General features: G+C 36.4%; 1 protein-coding gene across 2 annotated transcripts in view; it reads right to left on the bottom strand.

Moving 5' to 3' along the window:
• The window catches only part of ARHGAP10 (Rho GTPase activating protein 10), a 291,364-nt gene that overhangs the window by 38,238 nt on the left and 230,516 nt on the right, over positions 1-22,610 (bottom strand). For both annotated transcript variants that reach the window (XM_058550168.1, XM_058550169.1), the window contains exon 19: positions 18,620-18,770. In XM_058550168.1, coding sequence (XP_058406151.1) covers positions 18,620-18,770 — 151 coding nt within the window. The remainder of the gene's footprint in view (positions 1-18,619; positions 18,771-22,610) is intronic.

Here is a 22,610-nt window from a genome sequence, read left to right as displayed (position 1 = left end):
CTCACCAAGAAAAAAAGAGAGAAGGCACAAATAAGTAAAAGCAGAAATGAAAGAGGAGAAATTACAACAGATACCTCAGAAATACAAAAGATTGTAAGAGAATACTATGAAAAACTATATGCCAACCAATTCGACAATCTGGAAGAAATGGATAAATTCTTGGAATGATACAACCTTCCAAAACTGGATCAAGAAGAAGTAGAGAATTTGAATAGACCAATCACCAGTAAGGAGATCGAAACAGTAATCAAAAACCTCCCCCAAAATAAAAGTCCAGGACCAGACGGCTTCCCTGGTGAATTCTACCAAACATTCAAAGAAGACTTGATACCTATCCTTCTAAAACTCTTCCAAAAAATTGAGGAAGGGGGGAAGCTCCCTAACTCATTCTATGAAGCCAACATTACCCTGACACCAAAACCATACAAGGACAACACAAAAAAAAGAAAATTACAGGCCAATATCACTGATGAACATCAATGCAAAAATCCTCAACAAAATACTAGCAAATCGCATACAACAATACGCTAAAAAGATTATACACCATGATCAAGTGGGATTTATTCCAGGTATGCAGGGATGGTTCAACATTTGCAAATCAATCAACATAATATACCACATTAATAAAATAAAGAATAAAAATCACATGATCATCTCAATAGATGCAGAGAAAGCATTTGACAAGATACAGCATCCATTTACGATAAAAACTCTGAATAAAATGGGGAGAGAAGGAAAGTACCTCAACATAATAAAGGCCATATATGACAAACCCACAGCTAATATCATCCTCAACGGTGAAAAACTGAAACCCAACCCTCTAAGAACAGGAACCAGACAAGGATGCCCACTGTCACCACTCCTATTTAACATAGTACTGGAAGTTCTAGCCAGAGCAATCAGGCAAGAAAAAGAAATAAAAGGGATCCAAATTGGAAAGGAAGAAGTGAAACTGTCACTATTTGCAGATGATATGATTTTATATATAGAAAACCCTAAAGAATCATCCAAAAAACTTTTAGAAGTAATAAACGAATACGGTAAAGTTGCAGGGTACAGGATCAACATACAAAAATCAGTTGCATTTCTATACACTAACAACGAAGTAGCAGAAAGAGAAATTAAGACTACAACCACATTTACAATTGCAACAAAAAGAATAAAATACCTAGGAATAAACTTAACCAAAGAGGTGAAAGATCTGTACACAGAAAACTATAAAACATTGCTGAAAGATATTGAAGAAGACACACAGAAATGGAAAGATATTCCGTGCTCTTGGATTGGAAGAATTAACATAGTTAAGATGTCCATACTTCCTAAAGCAATCTATAGATTCGATGTAATCCCTATCAATGTTCCAACAACGTTTTTCACAGAAATAGAACAAAGAATCCTAAAATTTATATGGAACAACAAAAGACCCCGAATAGCTAAAGGAATCCTGAGAAAAAAGAACAAAGCTGGAGGTATCACACTCCCGGATTTCAAAATATACTACAAAACTATAGTAACCCAAACCACATGGTACTGGCACAAAAACAGACACACAGATCAATGGAATAGAATCAAAAGTCCAGAAATAAACCCACACATCTATGGACAGCTAATCTTTGACAAAGGAGCTAAGAACATACAATGGAGAAAAGAAAGTCTCTTCAACAAATGGTGTTGGGAAAACTGGATAGCCACATGCCGAAAAAAAGGAAGTAGACCCTTACCTTACACCATACACAAAAATTAACTCCAATTTTTGGAGTTCTGGATTAAAGACTTGAATGTAAGACATGAAACTTTTAGAAGAAAACATAGGCAGTACGCTCTTCGACATCGGTCTTAGCAACATATTTTCAAGCACCGTGTCTGACCGGGCAAGAGAAACAATAGAAAAAATAAACAAATGGGACTGCATCAAACTAAAAAGCTTCTGCACAGCAAAGGAAACCATCAACAAAATGAAAAGACAACCTGAAAATTGGGAGAAGATATTTGCAAACCATACATCTGATAAGGGCTTAACCTCCAAAATATATCAAGAACTCATGCATCTCAACAACAAAAAAACTAACAACCCAATTAAAAAATGGGCAAAAGACCTGAACAGACATTTCTCCAAAGAAGATATACAGATGGCCAACAGGCACATGAAAAGATGTTCAACATCATTAACCATCAGGGAAATGCAAATCAAAACTACAATGAGATATCACCTCACGCCCGTCAGAATGGCTATAATTAACAAGACAGGAAACAACATGTGTTGGAGAGGATGTGGAGAGAAGGGAACTCTCATACACTGCTGGTGGGAGTGCAAACTGGTGCAGCCACTATGGAAAACAGTATGGAGATTCCTCAAAAAAATCAAGGATAGAACTACCATATGATCCAGCTATTCCACTGCTGGGTATTTATCCAAAGAACTTGAAAACACCAATGCGTAAAGATACATGCACCCCTGTGTTCATTGCAGTGTTATTCACAATAGCCGAGACTTGGAAGCAACCTTAGTGCCCATCAAGGGACGAATGGATAAAGATGTGGTATATATACACAATGGAATACTACTCAGCCATAAGAAACGATGAAATCCAGCCATTTGTGACAACATGGATGGACATTGAGGGTATTACGCAAAGTGAAATAAGTCAGAGGGAGGAGGTCAAATACCGTACGATTTCCTTCATTAAGTAGTAGATAATAACAACAATAAACAAACACATAGAGACAGAGATTGGATTGGTGGTTACCAGAGGGGAAGAGGGGAGGGAGGAAGGTGAAAGGGATAATTCGGCACATGTGTGTGCTGATGGGTTGTAATTAGTATTTGGGTGGTGAACATGATGTAATCTATGCGGAAATAGAAGTATAATGATGTACACCTGAAATTTATACAACGTTATAAACCAGTTACTGCAATAAAAAATTAAAAAAATAAAATAAAAAGAATATCAAATACAAAGAAAATAACAAAAAGCATCTGATAAAGAACTGATAACATAAGAAAAAGAACTAGGTTGACATCAGAGTTCTCAACAGTAACACTGAATACACAATATTGAAGTAAAATGTTTAAAGTATTAAAGAATTTTGAGCACAGAACTATATATTCAAACTACCAAACTGCCATTCAAACGTGAGGCCATAATAAACATATTAGACATAAAAATACCCAAGGTTTGCCACACAAAGAACTACACTGATAACACTCTTAAATAAATTTTTCAAATATTTAAACAGAAGTAGTAGTATGAGATGTTCAATGAACTCAATAATGTCTATTGTCTTCTAAAATCTAGGACAAAAGGGAAAAATATAACCAAAACGATTAAGAACCAAAATTTTGGAAAATATCAACATGGTGGGGGTAGGTAGCCCAGAGAGAGATGAGAGTCTGTTAAATCATTTGTCTTATTGGGGTGAGAGAGAAACAGGGATAATGAAGTTTAAGAAATCATGGGGCCGGCCCATGGTGGCATAGTAGTTAAGTGGCATAGTGGTTAAGTACACACGCTCTGCTTTGGCGGCTCAGAGTTCACAGGTTCGGATCCTGGGGATGTTAGCCTAGGGCCAATCTTCCTCAGGAAAAAGAGGAGGATTGGCAACAGACGTTAGCTCAGGGCTGATCTTCCTCACCGCTCCCCCCCCCCAAAAAAGACATCAATAGATAAATGAGATTATAAGTCTCAAGGACAACTACCTTAGAAACAAAACAGAACACATATCTTGGAAACAGGGGAATATTTGTTTTGAAGAGAAAGCAGGAAAGAAAAAATGTATCAAAATTTATTGAATAAAAACTATAAAATGACAGAAGTCCTAACATAGTAGTAATTACAATATACATAAATGAATTAAACTCACCAATTAAAAGACAGTGACTCTCCAAATGTATTTTTTAAATCCAACATTATGTTGACTATAAGAAACATGCTTAAAACAAAATACAAGGAAAGGCTGAAAAATAAAAAAATAAAGACGATATACTTGGCAAATAACCAAAAGAAAGATAATGATTTTAATAAACTACATGATAGACACAGAAAGTCATATTACAATGATAAAGGGACAAGATGATTGAACAAGAAGATAAGCACCTACTGTTGGGCCTCAAGCAACAAATAAAACTGTAACGAAAAATAGAAAAACCAAAGTTGCAATTGGAGATTTTAACACACTCCTCTCAGATACTGCTCTCAGGTTGGTAAAAAAAAAAAAAAAAAAAAAAATAGAGATATCTGTAATCAACAATACAAAGCTGATCTGTTTTACACACACACACACACATAACATCTTGCAATAAACACAGGATACATATTCTTTAAGAACATATAGAATATTTTTGAAAGAAGACTAAAGTCTTAAATTCCAAATGAAAAATATTATATATACTTTCTTCTCAGACCAAAATTGCAAACTATTTAGAATGTCATTAAGAAAAGGACAGATTTTACAATTTCCGTATGCTACTAAACTAAATTTGGCTAAAATGAAAATCATAATGGAAATTAAGAAAGATTTAGAACTCGATAAAAATATTTCATATCAAGATTTGTGAAACACAGAAAAATAATATCAAAGAGAACTTTAGAGCTCTAAAATATTTATTAGGAAAAACAGAAGGTTCAGAACATTTTATGTCATATTTAAATAGACACTTTTCCTAAATATTGAGAGTCAAAGGAGAGTTATCGTGACTGTTTAAATATTCAAATTAAATTCAGTCATAGTGAACTCTCAATAACACTAGAATTTACTGAAATATATTTGATGACTTTTCTTATTTTACTGTACTCACTTGACAGGGATTACTTGTATACTATAATTAACATACATAGGCTATTCCATAAAGTCAAAAGCTAATATTCTTAACTATTATTTATTTATTGTTATGTAAGACTTTCCGGGAAAAAAATCTCCAAAATCACAGTGGACATCGATGAGAAAATGTGATTTGACATGTAAAGACTCACCCTAAGTACAGAGAAAGAAATATCAAGGCTAAGCATGATCTATTTAACTTTCGAGGGTGGCTTCAACCACAATTAGATGGACTTTTTTACCAGCAGGGGGAGAACAAAGCTTCTGTGGTTAACATCCACCCCTGACCCCTCTCCCCTTGTGCCTGGATTCATTCTTTTGTCATTCTGCATTATAATTATCCTCCTGTCATTTTGCATTTTCTATCTTGTAAACAGGGCTGCCCAATAATTTCTTGTTTAAAGTATTTCAACTTCTTTGCCCATTTGGTGTGTCTGCTCTAATGATGCTGTGCCCAAGGAAGCCTCCAGCATAAAAAATTTAGGCTTAATATCTGAAGCTGCAGAGGACTCAGAACCGGGATAAGAGAGAAAGGATATCCTCAAGGACAAAAATTTCTGGGTGAAAGTCACAGTAACAGACAGACCAACAGCTCCGGGAATGAAGTTGATGGGAAAAGGCGGAACCTGGGAGGGGATTATGAAATGCTGCAGGAGGAGGAGAGTTTTGTTTGTTTTGTTAACTTACATAAGCCTGTTCAAAACATAACCTTTGAACTAAGCAGGAAATATTCCTGCTGCCCTAGTTTTCACCATGTGACAGATATTATGATATCAATAAAATCTCCTTCTAGCCATACTAGTCTTTCTTCCTAATGTTACCCAGGACTTATCCTGAAAAGGAGAGGGGTGCCTAGTATCAAGAAAAGTACTCCCAAACTCATTTCATATTTATTTTAACGTAATTTCTACTTGCTAAAATAAAGTCTGAGTTGCTCTATTTTACCTGTCAAGAACTAGTTTCTAATACCTCAGTGAGCCAGTCCTGGTGGTCTAGTGGTTAAGATTCGGCGCTCTCAGTGCCACAGCCCAGGCTCGTTTCCCGGTCAGGGAACCATGTCACCAGTATGTCAGATGTCATACTATGGTGGCTGCTTGTTACTGTGATGCTGAAAGCTATGCCACCGCTATTTCAAATACCAGCAGGGTCACCCATGGTGGACAGGTTTCAGCAGAGCTTCCAGATTAAGAAGACTAGGAAGAAGAACCTGGCCACCCACTTCCTAAAAAATTGGCCAAGGAAACCCTATAAATACAGTGGAGCATTGTCTGATATAGCATCAGAAAGTGAGAGGATAGCACAAAAAGACCAGGCAAGGCTCCTCTCTGCTGTACACAGGGTCGCTAAGAGTCGGAATCAACTCAACGGCACTAACAACAATACTGCAGTGACTAGTGTAAATTAGAATAAGCCAAAACTTATGTTTTCCCTCCCCCTGGTTCAATATGCTATTGGACTTGACATTGTAAATAAAACCTAACGCTAAACAACAAATACAGAAGAGACTTGTATAAATAAACTAAATCTGTCTAGGAGCTGGTGAGAAGCTTCAGATATATGAAACAGTAGAAAGAAAACATTTCTCCACCAATTTTCAGAAAGCCAACATAACAGGTGGGATGGGGGCCAACAATGGAATTTTAAGGCTGACAGAGATAAAAAGATAGAGCTACCGTTCATTCGTTAATGATCTCGTGCATGGCAAGAGTAGTATGCATTAAGAGGTGCTGTTCCCTGAAATGTGGTTAACATAGGCCAAAGTATACTACTTGACTCATAATATAGGAGACATCATAGAACTGTCACACTGGATCAGAACAATGACCCATGTACTATGGAATTTACTTTTAACAAGGACATCCAAGGACACTCGAGTTGTCTGTGGCCTCACCCTCCCCACCCAAGTACTGAAAGTACATCATAATGTCTACTTGCTTTCAAATTACTGGGTGAAATTGTTGTAGACAGTGAAACTCCAAAGGGAGGATTACAGTTTTGTCCAGTACTTTGTTTTTGCATCTTGTCCTTAGCACCAACATTCCCATAATTACTGAGTTACAGACGCCAGGGTGGCCAGATACCTAATTTTACTGCAATACTGAGGAAAATGGAAAAGGCCATACCAAAACAACACAGAACAGCAGTCTGTCATACCTAGCTGTTTATCTAAGACTGGTAGTAGATACCCAAGTAGCCCATTCCTTGGTTGTTGAAGAAAAGTGAACAGGCTTATTTCTCCACAACCTACACAGACACTTGGCTGGGCCAGAACCTCATGGGGTTCTATGACCTTCTCTAACTAGAAGCTGCAGTGTACAAATGGAATGATTGGTGCATAGCAGAGCAGTCTGTGAGGAGCATAGCTGAGAAGGGTCATGGCCAGATCCAAAACCCAATTAACATCAAACCAGTCAAAAAAAAATCTGGCTCTCCCTTCACATCTTTCCATATGCTAATCTACTTCAACTAAAATGGCCAAAGAACTACAGTAACTTGCTTTACAAGGCACTATCAATAGCGGCATTAAACAAGTAAGATCTACACAAAGAAAAAGCCCAAGGCAAGACAAAAATGAAAGGTGATATATTTTTCAGGCCAGATATTTATTCTTATCCTCCTCAAAATATAGGCCAAAAGAATTACATCGTGTCTTATACATTAGTTTTCCTTAACTAGAAAAGTACACAGGCGCACACACACGTTTCCTTTCTTAAACAAATTAGAATAATAAAGATAGGTTAGGGAACTCCAAGTTTGACTTTAAAATTGAATTTTTAAAATTGCTAATGAAATTGGGTATCTTTCTTTAAAAAGCAAATCCAACCCTGCCATTCAAAGGGAATTCTTCTTTATGGTCCACAGAGTAGTAGGTGGTAAGTGATTACTGTTAGAAAACAGTCTAGATGATCAGAAAGTCTTCCCTAAGTCTTACAGTAGGGAAAAGGGGGAGAGAGTATAAGAGATTAACACTGCCAACTGCCCAATAAGAAAAGAAAGCTAATTGTGTTTCTCAGCAGTGGGAGGTGCTCTGAGACAGGTTATAATTGCCAAGTGGAAGGAAAGGTTCCTCAAGTCCCACTTACCCCAATTCTCAGTTCCGCTGCAAGTTAAAGCAGTGTCATGCTGGGTAGGGGGCAAGATGTCCCAGTTCTTCTCATTCCATTTTGCCCTCATCAGACATGACAAACCGTAATGGGAACCGTAATGAAGCTAAATAACACGCAGATTAACAACCATCAGCGGCAGGATGAGAATACGCACTTGGGTAATACAATTTCTTTATCTGAAATCATGTCTGGGAAAGGGAAATGCGAGTGTCAATGCAACAACCTCCCACCCCACTAATCCCAAAAGCACAAAAAACACAACTATATGAGGATATGCATCCCCCAAAAAAACCGAATAAGAGGGGAAAAAAAAGGCAGTTACGGAACTACGAATTAAAGTGTCACATTAAGGCATGAAAACATGTAAGGAAATTGCCAAAAAATTATAAAGCAGATTTTATTTTCTATTGCCCAAAGATTTAAAAAAATAAGCATAATGCTTGCCCAAAAAAGCTACTGGATGGCTAAGATATGCAAAAAGTGTGTGCTAGAAAAAGCTGATGAGAGGACCAGCTGCATTATAATCATATGACATAAAACACACAACCCATTTTAACGTTATAGCAGCAGCTAATAGGCGTTAGGTCACAACTCCAGGAACCACCTCTACTACTTGCGAAGGTCAATGGAAGTCTGCAGCAATTCAATTATAAAGTGAATAAGACCAGTTCAGTTGCAATGTCAATAGAAGTCAAAGCAAATAGCTCTACTCTGTAAAGCAGAGAGCATTTTTATATCATCATCACAGTCCTGAGGCATTATTTGCAGACTCAGATTTCCACCTACATAAACAAACAAAATAAAAACAACCATGTACTATTATCCTTAGAAACGAAAAAGTAATCAGATACTGAATCAAACTGTCTTCCATAAACTTCTGGGGAAGCCTGACACTTTGACAGCTCAGGAAATTTAGAGCAATGCACGCAGAACGCAAATGCCAGGTCAGCTGAGACGATGAGGGCTCTTGGACTCCTAGCTCTTAACCTGTCCTCTTTCCCTTGATATTCTTCTCACCTAAAGCTTGTTAATTATTATAATTATTTATTAATGTTAATTATTATAAAAATAATTATAATATATTAACATCTTAATTGCCAGATTAAGACGATACCAACGAATAAGTAAGGTATAATGTTGGACAAAAATAAGACTATGTTACATTTTCTTTGAAAGTATACCACATAGGAAAGTATATCTGAAGCCCTGTACTTCATTCATCAGGCCCTCAAGAAAATATAAGCTAAATTCTTGAGTATTTAACTAAATATTAGGTGGTTTACAGCCATTAACTCATTTGTTCTTGGCAAAAATCATGCGAAATTTTATTGCCCCAACCTCAAGAGGCTTAGAGGGGAATTTGCCGAGATCATAAAAGACAGGAGGAGGAGGACAGAGATTTAAATCCAGGTTAGTTTAAATCCAAACTTAACCACAAATACTTCTACCACTCAATAAAACTCTTAGCTGCCTAGGTATTTCCAGTGATAGTGATCCCCAAAATGCCAGAACATTTAAAAAGCAAATCCAACCCTACTGTTCAAAGGGAATTCTTCTTTACTGTCCATAGAGTAACAGGTGGTAAGTGACTACAAGAGAGCAGCCCAGAAAGAAGGTGAAAGATATATTAAATCTAACAGGAAAACACCAAGCAGTAAGAGCTACGCATTCTCCATGTGGGCCCAAGGAAGGCTCTCCAGGTCAACTCACGCTAGAGGGACTCCATATGCTTCTTTCTAGGGCTCTGCTTCATTCCTTCTACCTCAAAATCTTAAACTCACAGCCAATACATCAAGTACCAAGCACAGCTTGCATCAGTATTAAGCTGAAATCTGTGTAAATTAAATACATACGTATGTATGTATGTTACGTGTATATGTGCATTTATGCGTGTGTATATGTACACGTGTGTATAATAATACACTATAGCAAAAAGGAAGAAATACAGATAAGTATAAAGGAGAAAATCATCAAGCTTTCACCCCCTAAGGATAACCACTGTCATAACTGATTAATAGTCTTAACAGATTTATTTCTATGGTTATACATTTAGTTATATAGTTTCTCCTTCAGAAGTGAGATTATTCTGAAAATTCTGCTTTATAACCTGCTCTATTCATTTAAAAACATATCATGTGTATTATTTTTGTAGAAACATTTCTGTTATCATTGGAAGGCTAGAAGCCTGTGTGTGGTTTGTAAGGGGCCTGTTGTTTGGCTTTACAACATAAGGCCCTCTTAGGGGTACATCCACACAACAGAACACACAAAATACTATACAACAGTGAAAAACGGAGAGGGGAGCTCTCTTTATACTGACATGAAAGCAACACAAGATATACTGTAAAATTTTTAAAAATAAGGGACACAACTAGCTTTTAGGTACACAAAGGGGTAAATAAGGATCTATGTTCATATTTGTTTATATATACATAAAGAACTCTGGAAGGATAAATAAGAAACGATAGGTTGAACCACATGAAACAGCTGCTATTCAATCATTTTTGACATACGCAAACAGTGGTTTCATATGCTATGATTCTACTAATAACAGTGGTTAGCAATTCAATTTGGAATCGCAACTCTGAAAGGATTTAAGAAACTATTGGTTGAACTACATGGAATACCTGATGCTTTCTATTTTTGACATTCTAAATGAAAAAAATATTGAAATTGTCAATATTATATAGCTTTAGAGCTAAAAGATGGCACATATATGGCTCAACCTATTAATATCAGTGGCTACAGATCCAGTTTACACATGTAGTAGGATGCAGGAACTGAGTCAACGGGATGGAGCAGAGACTTTTCACTTCGTATCAATTTATACTTTTTGGTATTTCAAACGAAGGAACATATTATCTATTTAAAAAAACTCTTTTTAATGAAAGGAAGAGAGAAGAGAAAAAAGAAAAATAACAGCAAAATCCAGTATATTTGGGCAGCATCAAATTCCTGATTGTGCTCACGTTACACATTCCTAGCAACCTGTTAAAGCGTCAGGTACTTGAGATAACCACATCACAACTAACGTTAAGACCAGATCTTTGTCCATTTAGGTAAATGGTTGCATAAATCACGGTAAAATAAATACATCACTAGAATAAAATGTTTGCTTTCCCTCTCACCTTTCCATAAAAATGAGCATCCTCTCTTCTCCTGGAGGACCCATTCTTGTTACAGTGTTTGGGTCCCGAGTTTAAAACCATACTCATCTCTGGCTCTTCCTTCATCTTCATCATCAAGACCATAATTCTGATTCCCTTACAACAAAACTAGCCACTTTTTTAAATGGCAAAACTAAGAATCGTTCTTAAAATTAAAAAAAAGAATAAATCAACAAATTGTTTGAAGTGCACAGACTATCTCTGAAAAAGACTCTGGAGAAAACGGCCAACGTCTGTCGACTCCAGGGAAGAGAAGACTTCGGCACAGCACGTGTGTTGAGCACTTCAGCGGGGTGGTAAGGAACCCAGACTCTGGGACCAGGCTGCCTGGGTTCAATCCTGGCTTTGTCACTAACCAGCTGCGACACTTGGATGAGTTATTGATCTCTCTGTGCCTCAGTTTCCTGAACTATAAAATAGGAATAATAACGTACCTATAGGATTGTTATGAGGATTATCTAACTTTAATAAATATTGCTAAAAACAGTATTTGGCCTATAATTTAGTATATGTAACTGTTCACTATTATTACCCTCCAAATTCTGTAACCTGTTCTTACATTAACTATTAAAAATTTTAAGAAAAAGAGTATAGCTTTAAAATAACTAAGGTAATAAACTGAGATTTAAATAATCACTATTTCTATTCTGTCTCAAAGAAAAAAATAAAATCATGACCATAATCACATTTCAAGCTGAAAAAGTCATGCTGCTTATTTTAGAGAATATTAGTATATGCAAAATTTCAGCCCAAGAATTCATTTTAAGAGGCTTGAAGATTTTTTTTTTTTTCATCCAAAGGGGACACTGGATTCCTTCTAAATACTGCTCAGAAGGCACAAAGGAATGCCACAGAAGGCAGAAGGAGCATGCAGAGGGAGCCAAGCTGCAAAGTTGCTACCCAGAGCTCATAAAAGGCAACTAGAGACTAATAGTGACAGAAGTATTCTCCATCGTTGACTCAATCTCACATCTTTCTGTTTCCTCAACAGCTGGTAAGGATTCAGTAAGTAAAAATGAACAGGAAACAGGTTTGTTCTGTTATATTAATTGCAGAAAGCACCCTTATTTCGTGGTAATTTTTATCATGATCCATAAGAGCTTTCTGAGTAACAGAAGTCATTCAGAATTGGCCACACTGAGATAATACCTCCCCCTTGAAGATTTCTGCTCATCTTCCCAGCTACCAAAGAAAATGTTTCAAATCAGTCACTCTTGACAGCCTTAAAAATTCTGTTTCATTCAGGATAAACAATACTTTGGTTGGTTTGAAAAGATGTTTCTTAGACAGCCCGGCTACCTCCTACGCTCTAAGAGTTTCAAAGAGGGCTATAAAGAGAGTGACAGCTGTTTGAATTCAGAACTAGAAATTAAAATAAAAGCTATTAGAAGTGAAGAAAAAACCCACACCACAGGGAGACAAGCTTTAAAGAATTTTTCTCTCTTCTGTAAATTCTAGTTACCTGCCATGAACTTATTTTCACCAGAGAAGCAGCTATGGTATATTTTAAAGGCGTTAAATAAGATTTTACCCCTCCAGAGAAAGGGGAAAATGTTCATCCCACACAGAAGCATAGTTAAGATTATATAGGAAGTCATATAAGAAGTTGCCTTGTGCTTTGTCATTGACATTAGGGGGGCTGAGCTTCTGGGAGGCTTCTGGGGCGACGCCAATGCAGGGGAGGCAGCTTGCATGATTTATGGGCACGCCACAACTCAATTACAGCCCTGAAATTTCTGGCTGCCTTTTCCAACTCATTGATCTCATCATTGTAAAAGTGAGTTAAGAAATAATCTGTCTACACAGACTGTCACTGATTCAAGCCTGGTCTTAGATTTAACTTCACACCACAGTAATTCCGTGTCAAGGAATCATAACATTGCTCGGAAGGGATGTCAAGAGGCCTCGGCACCAAGAAAGTTATTATCCAGAGCCCACCCATGAAGTGTCATGTAAAAAAAAAAATGGTAAGAATCAAGAGAAGATTGCCAAGCTTAAGACAAAGATCAGCTTGTGTCCAGTTACTTGGGTTGATTATAATTCTGTGTCAAGCTGATCAAATATGTCTACAAGGAAACATCAACAGCTGTAGAATGTCACCGAAAATCCAAATCCATCTCAACAATGGTTTTACACTGGTTCTTCTCACACATAAGTGTCCTGGTAACATTTTGGAGAGGACAGGGTAGTTACAATTCACTTACAAAAGCATGTTTTCATGAAGGCGATTTCTAAAGATACTCTCTTGGGAACTGAGATTAGAGAGTACATAGCTGCCATGACTGTCAGCACACATCCTTGACTTCCACTGAAATAAGCAACTTTTAGTATAGTGGTAGCCTCCCATCCTATGAAGGAGTGTGGATACATGTCTGCGAGGTAAAGCAGGAGAAAAATGAGCTCTACATTGTTCATGGTTATGAGATTATTCTTTCTCTAAGAAGACATAGCATTTTAGTAATTATTTAATATTTCTCTTTCCATTGACTTTCTATATACACTATTTTTTATTTTTTGTTTATTGCCGTAACATTGGTTTATAACATTGTACAAATTTCAGGTGTACATCATTATACTTGTATTTCTGCATGGATTACATCATGTTCTCATGTTCACCACCCAAAGACTAATTACAATCCATCACCACACATATGTGCCTAATTATCCCTTTTGCCCTCCTCCCCACCCCACTCTGATAACCACTAATCCAATCTCTGTCTCTATGTGTTTGTTTGTCTGTTGTTGTTATTATCTACTACTTAATAAGTGAGATCATATGGTATTTGACTTTCTCCCTCCGACTTATTTCACTTTGTATAATACCCTCAATGTCCATCCATGTTGTCACAAATGGCTGGATTTCATTGTTTCTTATGGCCGAGTAGTAATCCATTGTGTTATATACACTATTTATATCAATATATTTTACACTATTTTTACTAAACCTATTTTCCAAAGCAGTTATATATAACAATATAACAAAATGAGACGTTTCCCTCTTTTTGATGGAAAAATAGTCTAAATATTAAAAAAAAAAAAACCCTCAGGGTGAAAATTAAGATATGAAGACAAAGACAGCTTTACCTCCTAGCTTAAAATGTGGCTGACAACATCCCTTTTGATTACCTACCTTCATCCTCCATATCTGGTCAGTTAAGAAGTCTCAACAACTTGCTTTAACATCTCTCTCAGATATCCACTTTATTTTCCATTCCTAGTGCTGGTTCAAGCCCACATCAACCTAAGCCTAAATTACTTAACCAGCCTTTTACCATGGCCTTCCTGATTCCTACAGTCAGATTTATCCTACTATCCAGATTTTAGAAACTGATCCATATCAGGATATGTTCCTCCTTACGATAGAAGAAAAATCATCATGCTTCACTGTTTATCCATCTCCCCTTCAACAGTTGTATTTTCACTTTTTTGCTTATAATGCTCTGCATCCTCGTCATGGTATCTACCACACTGTAGGACTACAATAACACATGTTCAACAAAATGTGTTGCAGTTAGCACATCCAGGATCCAAGTGTGAAAGTGCCAACCCAACGATACCCAAGTAAGACCTACTCTAAAATAATATCAAATGCTGCCAATTGGCTTGCAAGATGATTTTGTTTTCAACTTGCTATAAATCATATTTTTTAAGTTGCCTAAACAAATAAACTGCTATATCATGTCAAAAAGAAGATAGGCACAGAATATCTAATTACCCAAGAATATACAAATAAAAACTAGTCCTGTGAATGTCTTGTTCTGTTTAAAAATAGCGCTAGCAGAAAGGAAGAAAGGGAGAACTTAGTCAAACTTCAGATGGTAATCATCTTCTCTCCCTCTCCCCAAATCTTCTTTTAAAATTTTTCTTCTGTCTTGAATGAAAAATAACAAAGAATATATCTCATATAGCCTTATGAACTTTCCTTGTATTGGGGGAATTAAAACAAACACAACAGTCTCTTTTTATATAAGAGGTAGTAAGGATATAAATTTGGCGTGGGCAGGAGAAAACAAACATACTAAACATTTTTAGAGTTACTTTATTACTAGTTCTATGGAAATAAAACACAGAAAGATAACTTGAGAATGAAATGAAAGCAAATCTTTGATTTTTTATCTTCTTTTTAGCACTTAACAGCTTACCTCATATTTTGCTATTTCACAACAACTGACTTAGCCAAATATACTCAGCTTTGAAGTTCGCTGTTAAATGCTATATGAAAATGAACAATATGGCTTCTACAAAATAATAAAAGACTAGAATTTCAGTAAAGATTTAACAATTTAACGGCTGTCTATTTAAAGAAATCTAGCTAGATGCCATATCCATTTCAGTTCATATTAACTATCAACAAAGATCCTTAAGCAAGTAACTAGAATTTTAAAGTCTTTTGCAAAGAATAAGTTGAATATCATTTAATCATCTATTACAAAAAAAAAATGAGCATTGTGTATGCAGTACAGCTAAATGTGCCAAAGCCAATTGAAATCTGTTTTGTCAAAGTAAAGATACCAAGGGTCTTTAATTAAACTGATCATCTCTCAATTTGGGGTGGGGTTGAATATAACATAATAAAAATCACGTATATCAGCAGAGGGTTTCTCTCCTATTTCACGCCAGCTTGTATTCTCTGCTTCCATGCCTTTCCTACACTTCAGCTCCTGCTAACAGGCTTGCTGACTCTTTGCTAATGATGACTTTTTGATCTGCCTGATGTTAAATTGAAACCAATTCTGAGTGTTTTCCAGGGTTGGTGTTTGATACATCACATAGTTTCATACCCTACTCAATGTAAAAGAAGAAATAATATACCACAAACCACTTCACTCAAATCTGTGACCAAATCATATGGCTGATGAAAATCTCTAGTCAACCAATCTAGTTCCTGGAATCTTGGCAAATAATCTACCTAAATTTTAAACAAAAACTTTTTGTCCTGGATTTTACTAAGTCAAATTTAACTTATACTACAGTGACTAAAGGAGGGAGAGAAAGACATATTTGCATTTAAATTTTCTATCACACTCATATAAACTAAAAAATTTGGAAAAATAATCAACCAAAGTTGGCTAAAATGCATACCTTAACCAAAACTAGATAAACATAGGAAGTGATTCTACCACCATTAATAAGAAAAAATACAAAGAAGAGATTAAAATTTTGAAACCTTCAAGTAGAGTTGACGATTAGATGACTCAGGCTACTGAAAAAACATTTAAGTCCTAATGACAAGAATAGATCTTTTTTATGAAGGAGTAGAGTTTCAATATGATAAGTGACATTCAATAACATAGTTTTTCAGAATCCATTCCCTGTATGCTTCTTTTCAAAAGCATAGTCACCACCTCTCTTCACTTATTTCCCTATTTTTTTAAGAATATGCAAAATATAGACCTAACTTTGTTCTCTTTGAAATAATTCTTTTTCACACAACTTGAGTTTCACTAAAGTTTAGCTACAAATAATGGAGGGGGAGATAAATAAATAGTTTTTAATTGCTTTATCTTATAACCTCTAAGATAAAATAAAATCATTCCATGATCAAAATCATGGGCTTTCCTGACTCCAACAATTTTCCCAAAAAAAAAGAATCCAATGCTATAATCAAGAAGGATTAATGTAAAGTTATAAAATACAAAATGTAAAATAAAACATCATATAGTGAACATGAAAACAGACTAAAGGAGTTGAATATCTGACCATGTTTTTCCCTAATAATCAAAAAATTTTTAATTTTCATATGACCTAAAAATCAGGAAAGCTATGACCGTACACCACCTTGAGTATACCCATAAAATATGTGCCAAATACCACTGTTGCAGCTTCTTATGCATTAATAATCACTTAAAAATTCAATAATCAAAAGATTAGTACACTCTGTACATGTGATTGGATATTATGATTCAATTCCTAAAAATACCAAAAAAGATGTGATTCTAAAACAAAAGGTCCCTCTTTGGTCATTTCCTTTATGAAATATAGTCAATTCAGTTTTGGTCAAGGGCTAATGAGCCAATGTAGGTATCATTCTATGTCTTCTTGATTTCTTCTTCCCCTCCTACTTTCAATATTTGCCTCTTTCACTATTTATTAACACTTCCACTGGAGGACAAGTGAGATATAGGAAAAGGTGCAATTCAAATCAGTCAGTTTTACTCCTTATTAGCAACTCTGTTGAGAGAGAGTGCAAGTGAGAAAGAGAGAGAGAATAAAAAAGTTAGCTGGGCTCAGAAGCTGAAACTAATGTCTAAAAGGAAGCTTTGAAATTATAGGTTGATTTTAATGATTCATGCCCTTCCTCTGGAAAATAAGGATATGATTGTAAAACTAACACTTGTATCATATGATATATGTCTTAAACAATTTGAAAGAATACCAGCAGTCTTAGCCCCTAGTGTTATTACAGGAAGCATTCTGAGTCCTCCTGCAGAGTCTGTTGATTTGAGGACAGTTGTCGCTTGCTTGCATGGATCTCTGAATATCAACTACCCGGACATTTGATTACATAGCTGCTTATGATGAAGGTATTGTATTTGTTTCTATCTTCATTCCTTTCCTCCCTTTGACAGTCATCTCACACTTCCACACCAATATAATCTTGGTAGCTCAACAGGATAATAAATGAAAGATACAAAAAAAAAAAAAAGAGGAATAAAAATGTAGACTAATTCCAAACTCAGGAAATATCCTCAGAGGAGGTGAAGTTCCACAACTAAAGAGTCACAATTTAGACATGTGTGCTGAAAAAGCAGATTTTGAGACCATGATCATCTTCTTCTCCACACCAATAAGCACATGCTTACAAATCAGCAGTTGGTGGCCTCTCCATGACTCACAGTCTTGTTTTGCAGGGATCAGTGTTTAAAATTCAAATTTCCAGGCTCTCTTTAAAAACTAGGCAATCTGGCAACACTGAGACAACGTGGCCACTTGACAAAAATTAGCTGGAACATGGTAGCCTGGATGGGACGTGAGAACTTCCATTTGCCAGAGTCCCACTGCAGCTCCGTTCACTCAGCCTGGCCCCCAAATACAGGTCAATTTGCCACCCTTGCCATATGATGAGATACTTGCCTTATGAAAAAGGCAGAAAAACACGGCAAGTATGATACAGGAGCCATAACCTGCAGTGCAACAGTGAACTGTGCCTTTAATCTAGATGCATTTAACATTAGACTCTATCTGCTCCTCTCATAAAAGATCTGCTTTAATTTTAGTTCCCCTTCCATTTGTCTCAGGGTTATGTAATCTCACAGGAGGTCACACAAGTCTCCCAAAAAAGAAATTTAAGCTGTCTTTTAAAAATAAAAAAAGAACCATGCATAACAAAGACAAACACAGAACTGAAACTTGCATTCTCTCCCTGACAAGAAAGCTTTTCCCTGCTAATCTCAAAAAATGATAATCTTAAGGAGAAAAGAAATTAAAACACAAAGGATAGAAAACCAAGGCCTCCCCTGGGACATATGATATGCTATATCCCTCCTCAACACACTGTCAAGCAGAAAAATATAATTAACATCTTACCATCTTCCAGCTCAAGACAGAGATTATATACAGCCACAGGTCTCTTAGTCCTCTGGCCTTGTCTCTTCGATTGCCTTGGTGGAGCATTTGGGGGTGATGCTGACAGGGAGATTGGCTCAGGGAATGTGGCATCAGGCAGGGTCCTAAAAATCTGCCATCAAAGCATAAAGGACATTAATTGTTTCTCATGAACAGAAACCTGTGTATTTCAACAGTAAATCGGTATCAAATAACATTTGATTTGGAGTTCATCCAAAACACACTGGAGCCAAAAATCCATTCCTTCAAATTTGGGGTATAGGTCATAAGCCTGTTATTTATTTTTTAACGGAAGATTTCAAAATAAAATTTCTCATTAAAATTAAGGAAAAGCAACATCAAATTATTATATTTCAAAATAAATTCATTCCCAAACTAAACAACCACATAATTATCTTTACCAGGTGTAGACAATAGCACAGCTCTCCATCCACAAAGGAAGCCAGGATAAAACATTAAAAACAAATATCTCATTAAATTTCATACAGGGTTATATTTATGCCAAAATGCTGGTCTCAAATTTCTTCAAACTACATAAACAGAAACACATGACTGCAAATAGTTTTTACACATTTAAAAATAGCTTGTGCTTATGAAATTACCTTTCAGATTCCCATGTACATTTTTCATAAAATGTTTTGTAGATTTTATCAATTCATTTAATACCCTGCAAGTTCTCCTAATAATTTCCCGTGCATTGTGAAAGCTAGACTATTAGCACCTTGATTATCTACAGTGTCATTCATATAGCAGCAATAACATTAACTAAAATGTACTCCTTCTTTGCTTAGCAATTTTGTTTTCTTTTGAGAAAAGCAATCTGTGCCACAAGGGAAGCATATCATACAGAGGTGATTTATAATAGACCTTCCAGAGTTGCCAAGACCTGAGTTCAGAGGCTTCCTGTCCCCAACAACACTGGAGATGTGTCAGCCTTCAATGAAGTCATAAAATAAAATATTTAGAGACACTGCATCTCCAGAGGGCTGACGTTCCTCAGGTGAAACAGAAAACAGGAAGAAAGCCAGCTAGCATTAAACAAAACATAAATATAAAACTCACAATAAAAGGCACTGCATGAAAGCCCCACTGTTGCAAGGGAATTATTATTTATGCATTTGACTAAAAATGAGCACATGACCTGTATATACGAGCGAGAGTAACACTTACATACATGTATCACATTAAACAACTAACAACTATGTCGGAGTTATAATCGCAGTCTGAAAGTTCTCACCTGAAAACTATTATATACCAATAAAAATAAACAATTTCAACAGAGCATTTACTTTATAGTACCACACTGCCCCCTCATGTGTAAATGGAATAAAAAATGATTTAAGTTACTATGAACAAATATTTGCTAGTGAAATTTTAATTTAGTGCTCCAACTGGTAACCTGCTAACACCATATTTCCACAGAATCTGTGTTCCAATAGGGCACTGTGGTAAATAGCAAACTACTTATCTGCCTTAAAAAATCCTCAGCTGTCTAGAGTATTGTCCGCAGCTGGATTTACTGCCGTCTGTCATTGTTCAAATTACAGCAGGTTGTGGAATGGTAGAACAGTAGAGAAGTTAGAGTATGACAATGGTGAAGAAGAGAAGATGGGAAAACTTAATTCCATTGAAAGGAAATAGCACCTGTGTGTGACTGGCATTTGGAATAGCTCCTTGACTTACTTATGTTTGATCTTTACAAATATGGCAAGTGCCTCTGGGATATCACTGAAATAGGAAACCAAACAAGACAGTGAGCCAATACACCCAAAGCCTAAATAAACAGTGGAAAAGTTATATCCCAAGAACTGGCACTGCATAGCTGATAACCTCCCCAGCAGGCCTTCCTGGAAGATCACACTGACTGGAATGGTACAGATGCTGACAACTGTTTCTCCTCCTCCTCCTCCTCTTCCTCCACCTCAGGGTGACAGGGTGTGTAGCGGTGTGGGAGTGAGGCATGGGGGCAGCCCCAATCTGCAGAGCCAGACTACCAAGCAAAACGAGACCCAGGAGTGTGACCCCAATGTTCCCAGGGGACTGATCTGAGACATCCCAGGGCTGGGCCTCTAGAAGACCTCAGGCATTGTTTAGTTCACATCCGAATATCTGGGAGAATTTTATTTAGCCATAAAAAAGAAGGAAATCCTGCCATATGTGACAACATGGGTGGACCTTGAGGGCACTGTGCTAAGTCAAACAGAGACAGACAATACTTTATGATCTCACTTATATATGGAATCTAAAAACTCAAACTCAGAGAAACAGACAACAGATTGGTGGTTGCCAGAGGCATGGGGTCGGGGAGGGGAAAATGGGTGAAGGTGGTCAAAAGGTACAAACTTCTTCCAGTTATAAGATAAATAAGTTCTGGGGACGTAACATACAGCATGGTGACTATAGTTAACAATACTGTATTGTATATTTGAAAGTTGCTAAGAGAACAGATCTTAAAAGTTCCCATCACAAGAAAAAAAAATTTGTAGCTATGTGAGGTGATGGATGCTAACTAAACTTACTATGGTGATCATCTTGCAATCTATACATATATCAAATCATTATGTTCTATACCTTAAACTAATACAATGTTATATGTCAATTATATCTCAATAAAACTTGTGTGTGTGGTGGGGAGAATATCTAGAAAGGGGGACTGGGCTTTGGGGGTTTTTCCCCTCTGGTTTGCATTTTAAAGCTCCCCAGGTGATTCTTTTGTGTAGCGGAGGCTGAGAAACAGCTATTTAGATAGTCATTCCACAGCTTTCTATACTTGTCTTGGATGGACCAAAATTCCAAATCAAAACACCAGGAAAACTGGCACTGGACATATGCAATCAATTCCTGGACCTTCCCAACTCCTAATGAGGCATAAAATGTTTCAAAGATTCTAAAGACCAACCACACCCTCAATAAACTCTATGTTGTATTAGCATTTCAAAGAGCTAACCTATCACCCAGATTAGGTGGTACCAAAGCACAGATGTTAACTTGAGAAGCCACTACCCTGGCATCTAAGTCTTCCAGCTACGGAAGCTTAGACATATTATCAGAACAGTGTACCTGGTTTTCTCCTCTGTATAATGAGGGCCATGATATCTACATCTCAAGTTACTACAGGGATTAAATGAGATAAAGTTTATAAAATGTTTAGTACAGCACTTGACACACAGTAACCAGAAATAAACAGTAGCTACTAGTATTTCTAATACGATCACATCGGGTAAATAATGACAATAAAAATGGATGCAGACTCTCATTACTCTACTCAATCACTAATTTCTTGAGGTCTTGAATACTCCTCAAATTCAGTGTTTAGTCATTCTAAAGGTTGTTATTCTAAAGTGTTTGTGGAAAAAGCTCATCCAGCAACAAATAGAGTCCCTTATCAGAATGCCCAAATCACCCAGAATCATACAATGGTTTTGTATATTTATTTCTGTGCTTCAGCACTGAAATGTGAAATTTAAATTACTTCCTCTTTCACTGAATACATTTAACATTTAATAAACACCTACTAGGTGGTAGGCTTTCTCCAAAGTACTTTAATATTCTCAACAACCTTTGAAGTTAAGTATTGTTCACCACATTTTAAAATGATAAAAGCTCAAAGATTAAACAATTAGTCCAAATCTCCACAGTTTGAAAATGGCAGAACTGGTATCTTAACTCCCAACTCTGATTCCAAAGCCCGTTGCCAGTTTAAAAAACAAACAAAATTTAATTCTTAGGGGGAAAAAAAAATCAACAATTATACTATTCTACATCTGTTCAGAAAGAGTACAACTGGAGAATGTCTATACATATTCACCGTCATTGTGCTATGCCCTCCTAGATGTCTCTAGAATGCATTATCTTTTATACGCATTTACCTTACCAGCCAATGCACTAGCCTCAGTTCTCAATTTCTTTTTAAGCTACAAAGCTATGCTCTCATGGTTCTCTCTGAAGCACT

The sequence above is a fragment of the Diceros bicornis genome, chromosome 11 (assembly GCF_020826845.1).
Source record: "Diceros bicornis minor isolate mBicDic1 chromosome 11, mDicBic1.mat.cur, whole genome shotgun sequence".
NCBI classification, from domain to species: domain Eukaryota; kingdom Metazoa; phylum Chordata; class Mammalia; order Perissodactyla; family Rhinocerotidae; genus Diceros; species Diceros bicornis.
The sequence above is the reverse complement of the archived record's forward strand: the minus strand, read 5'-3'. Positions and strand labels throughout refer to the sequence as shown.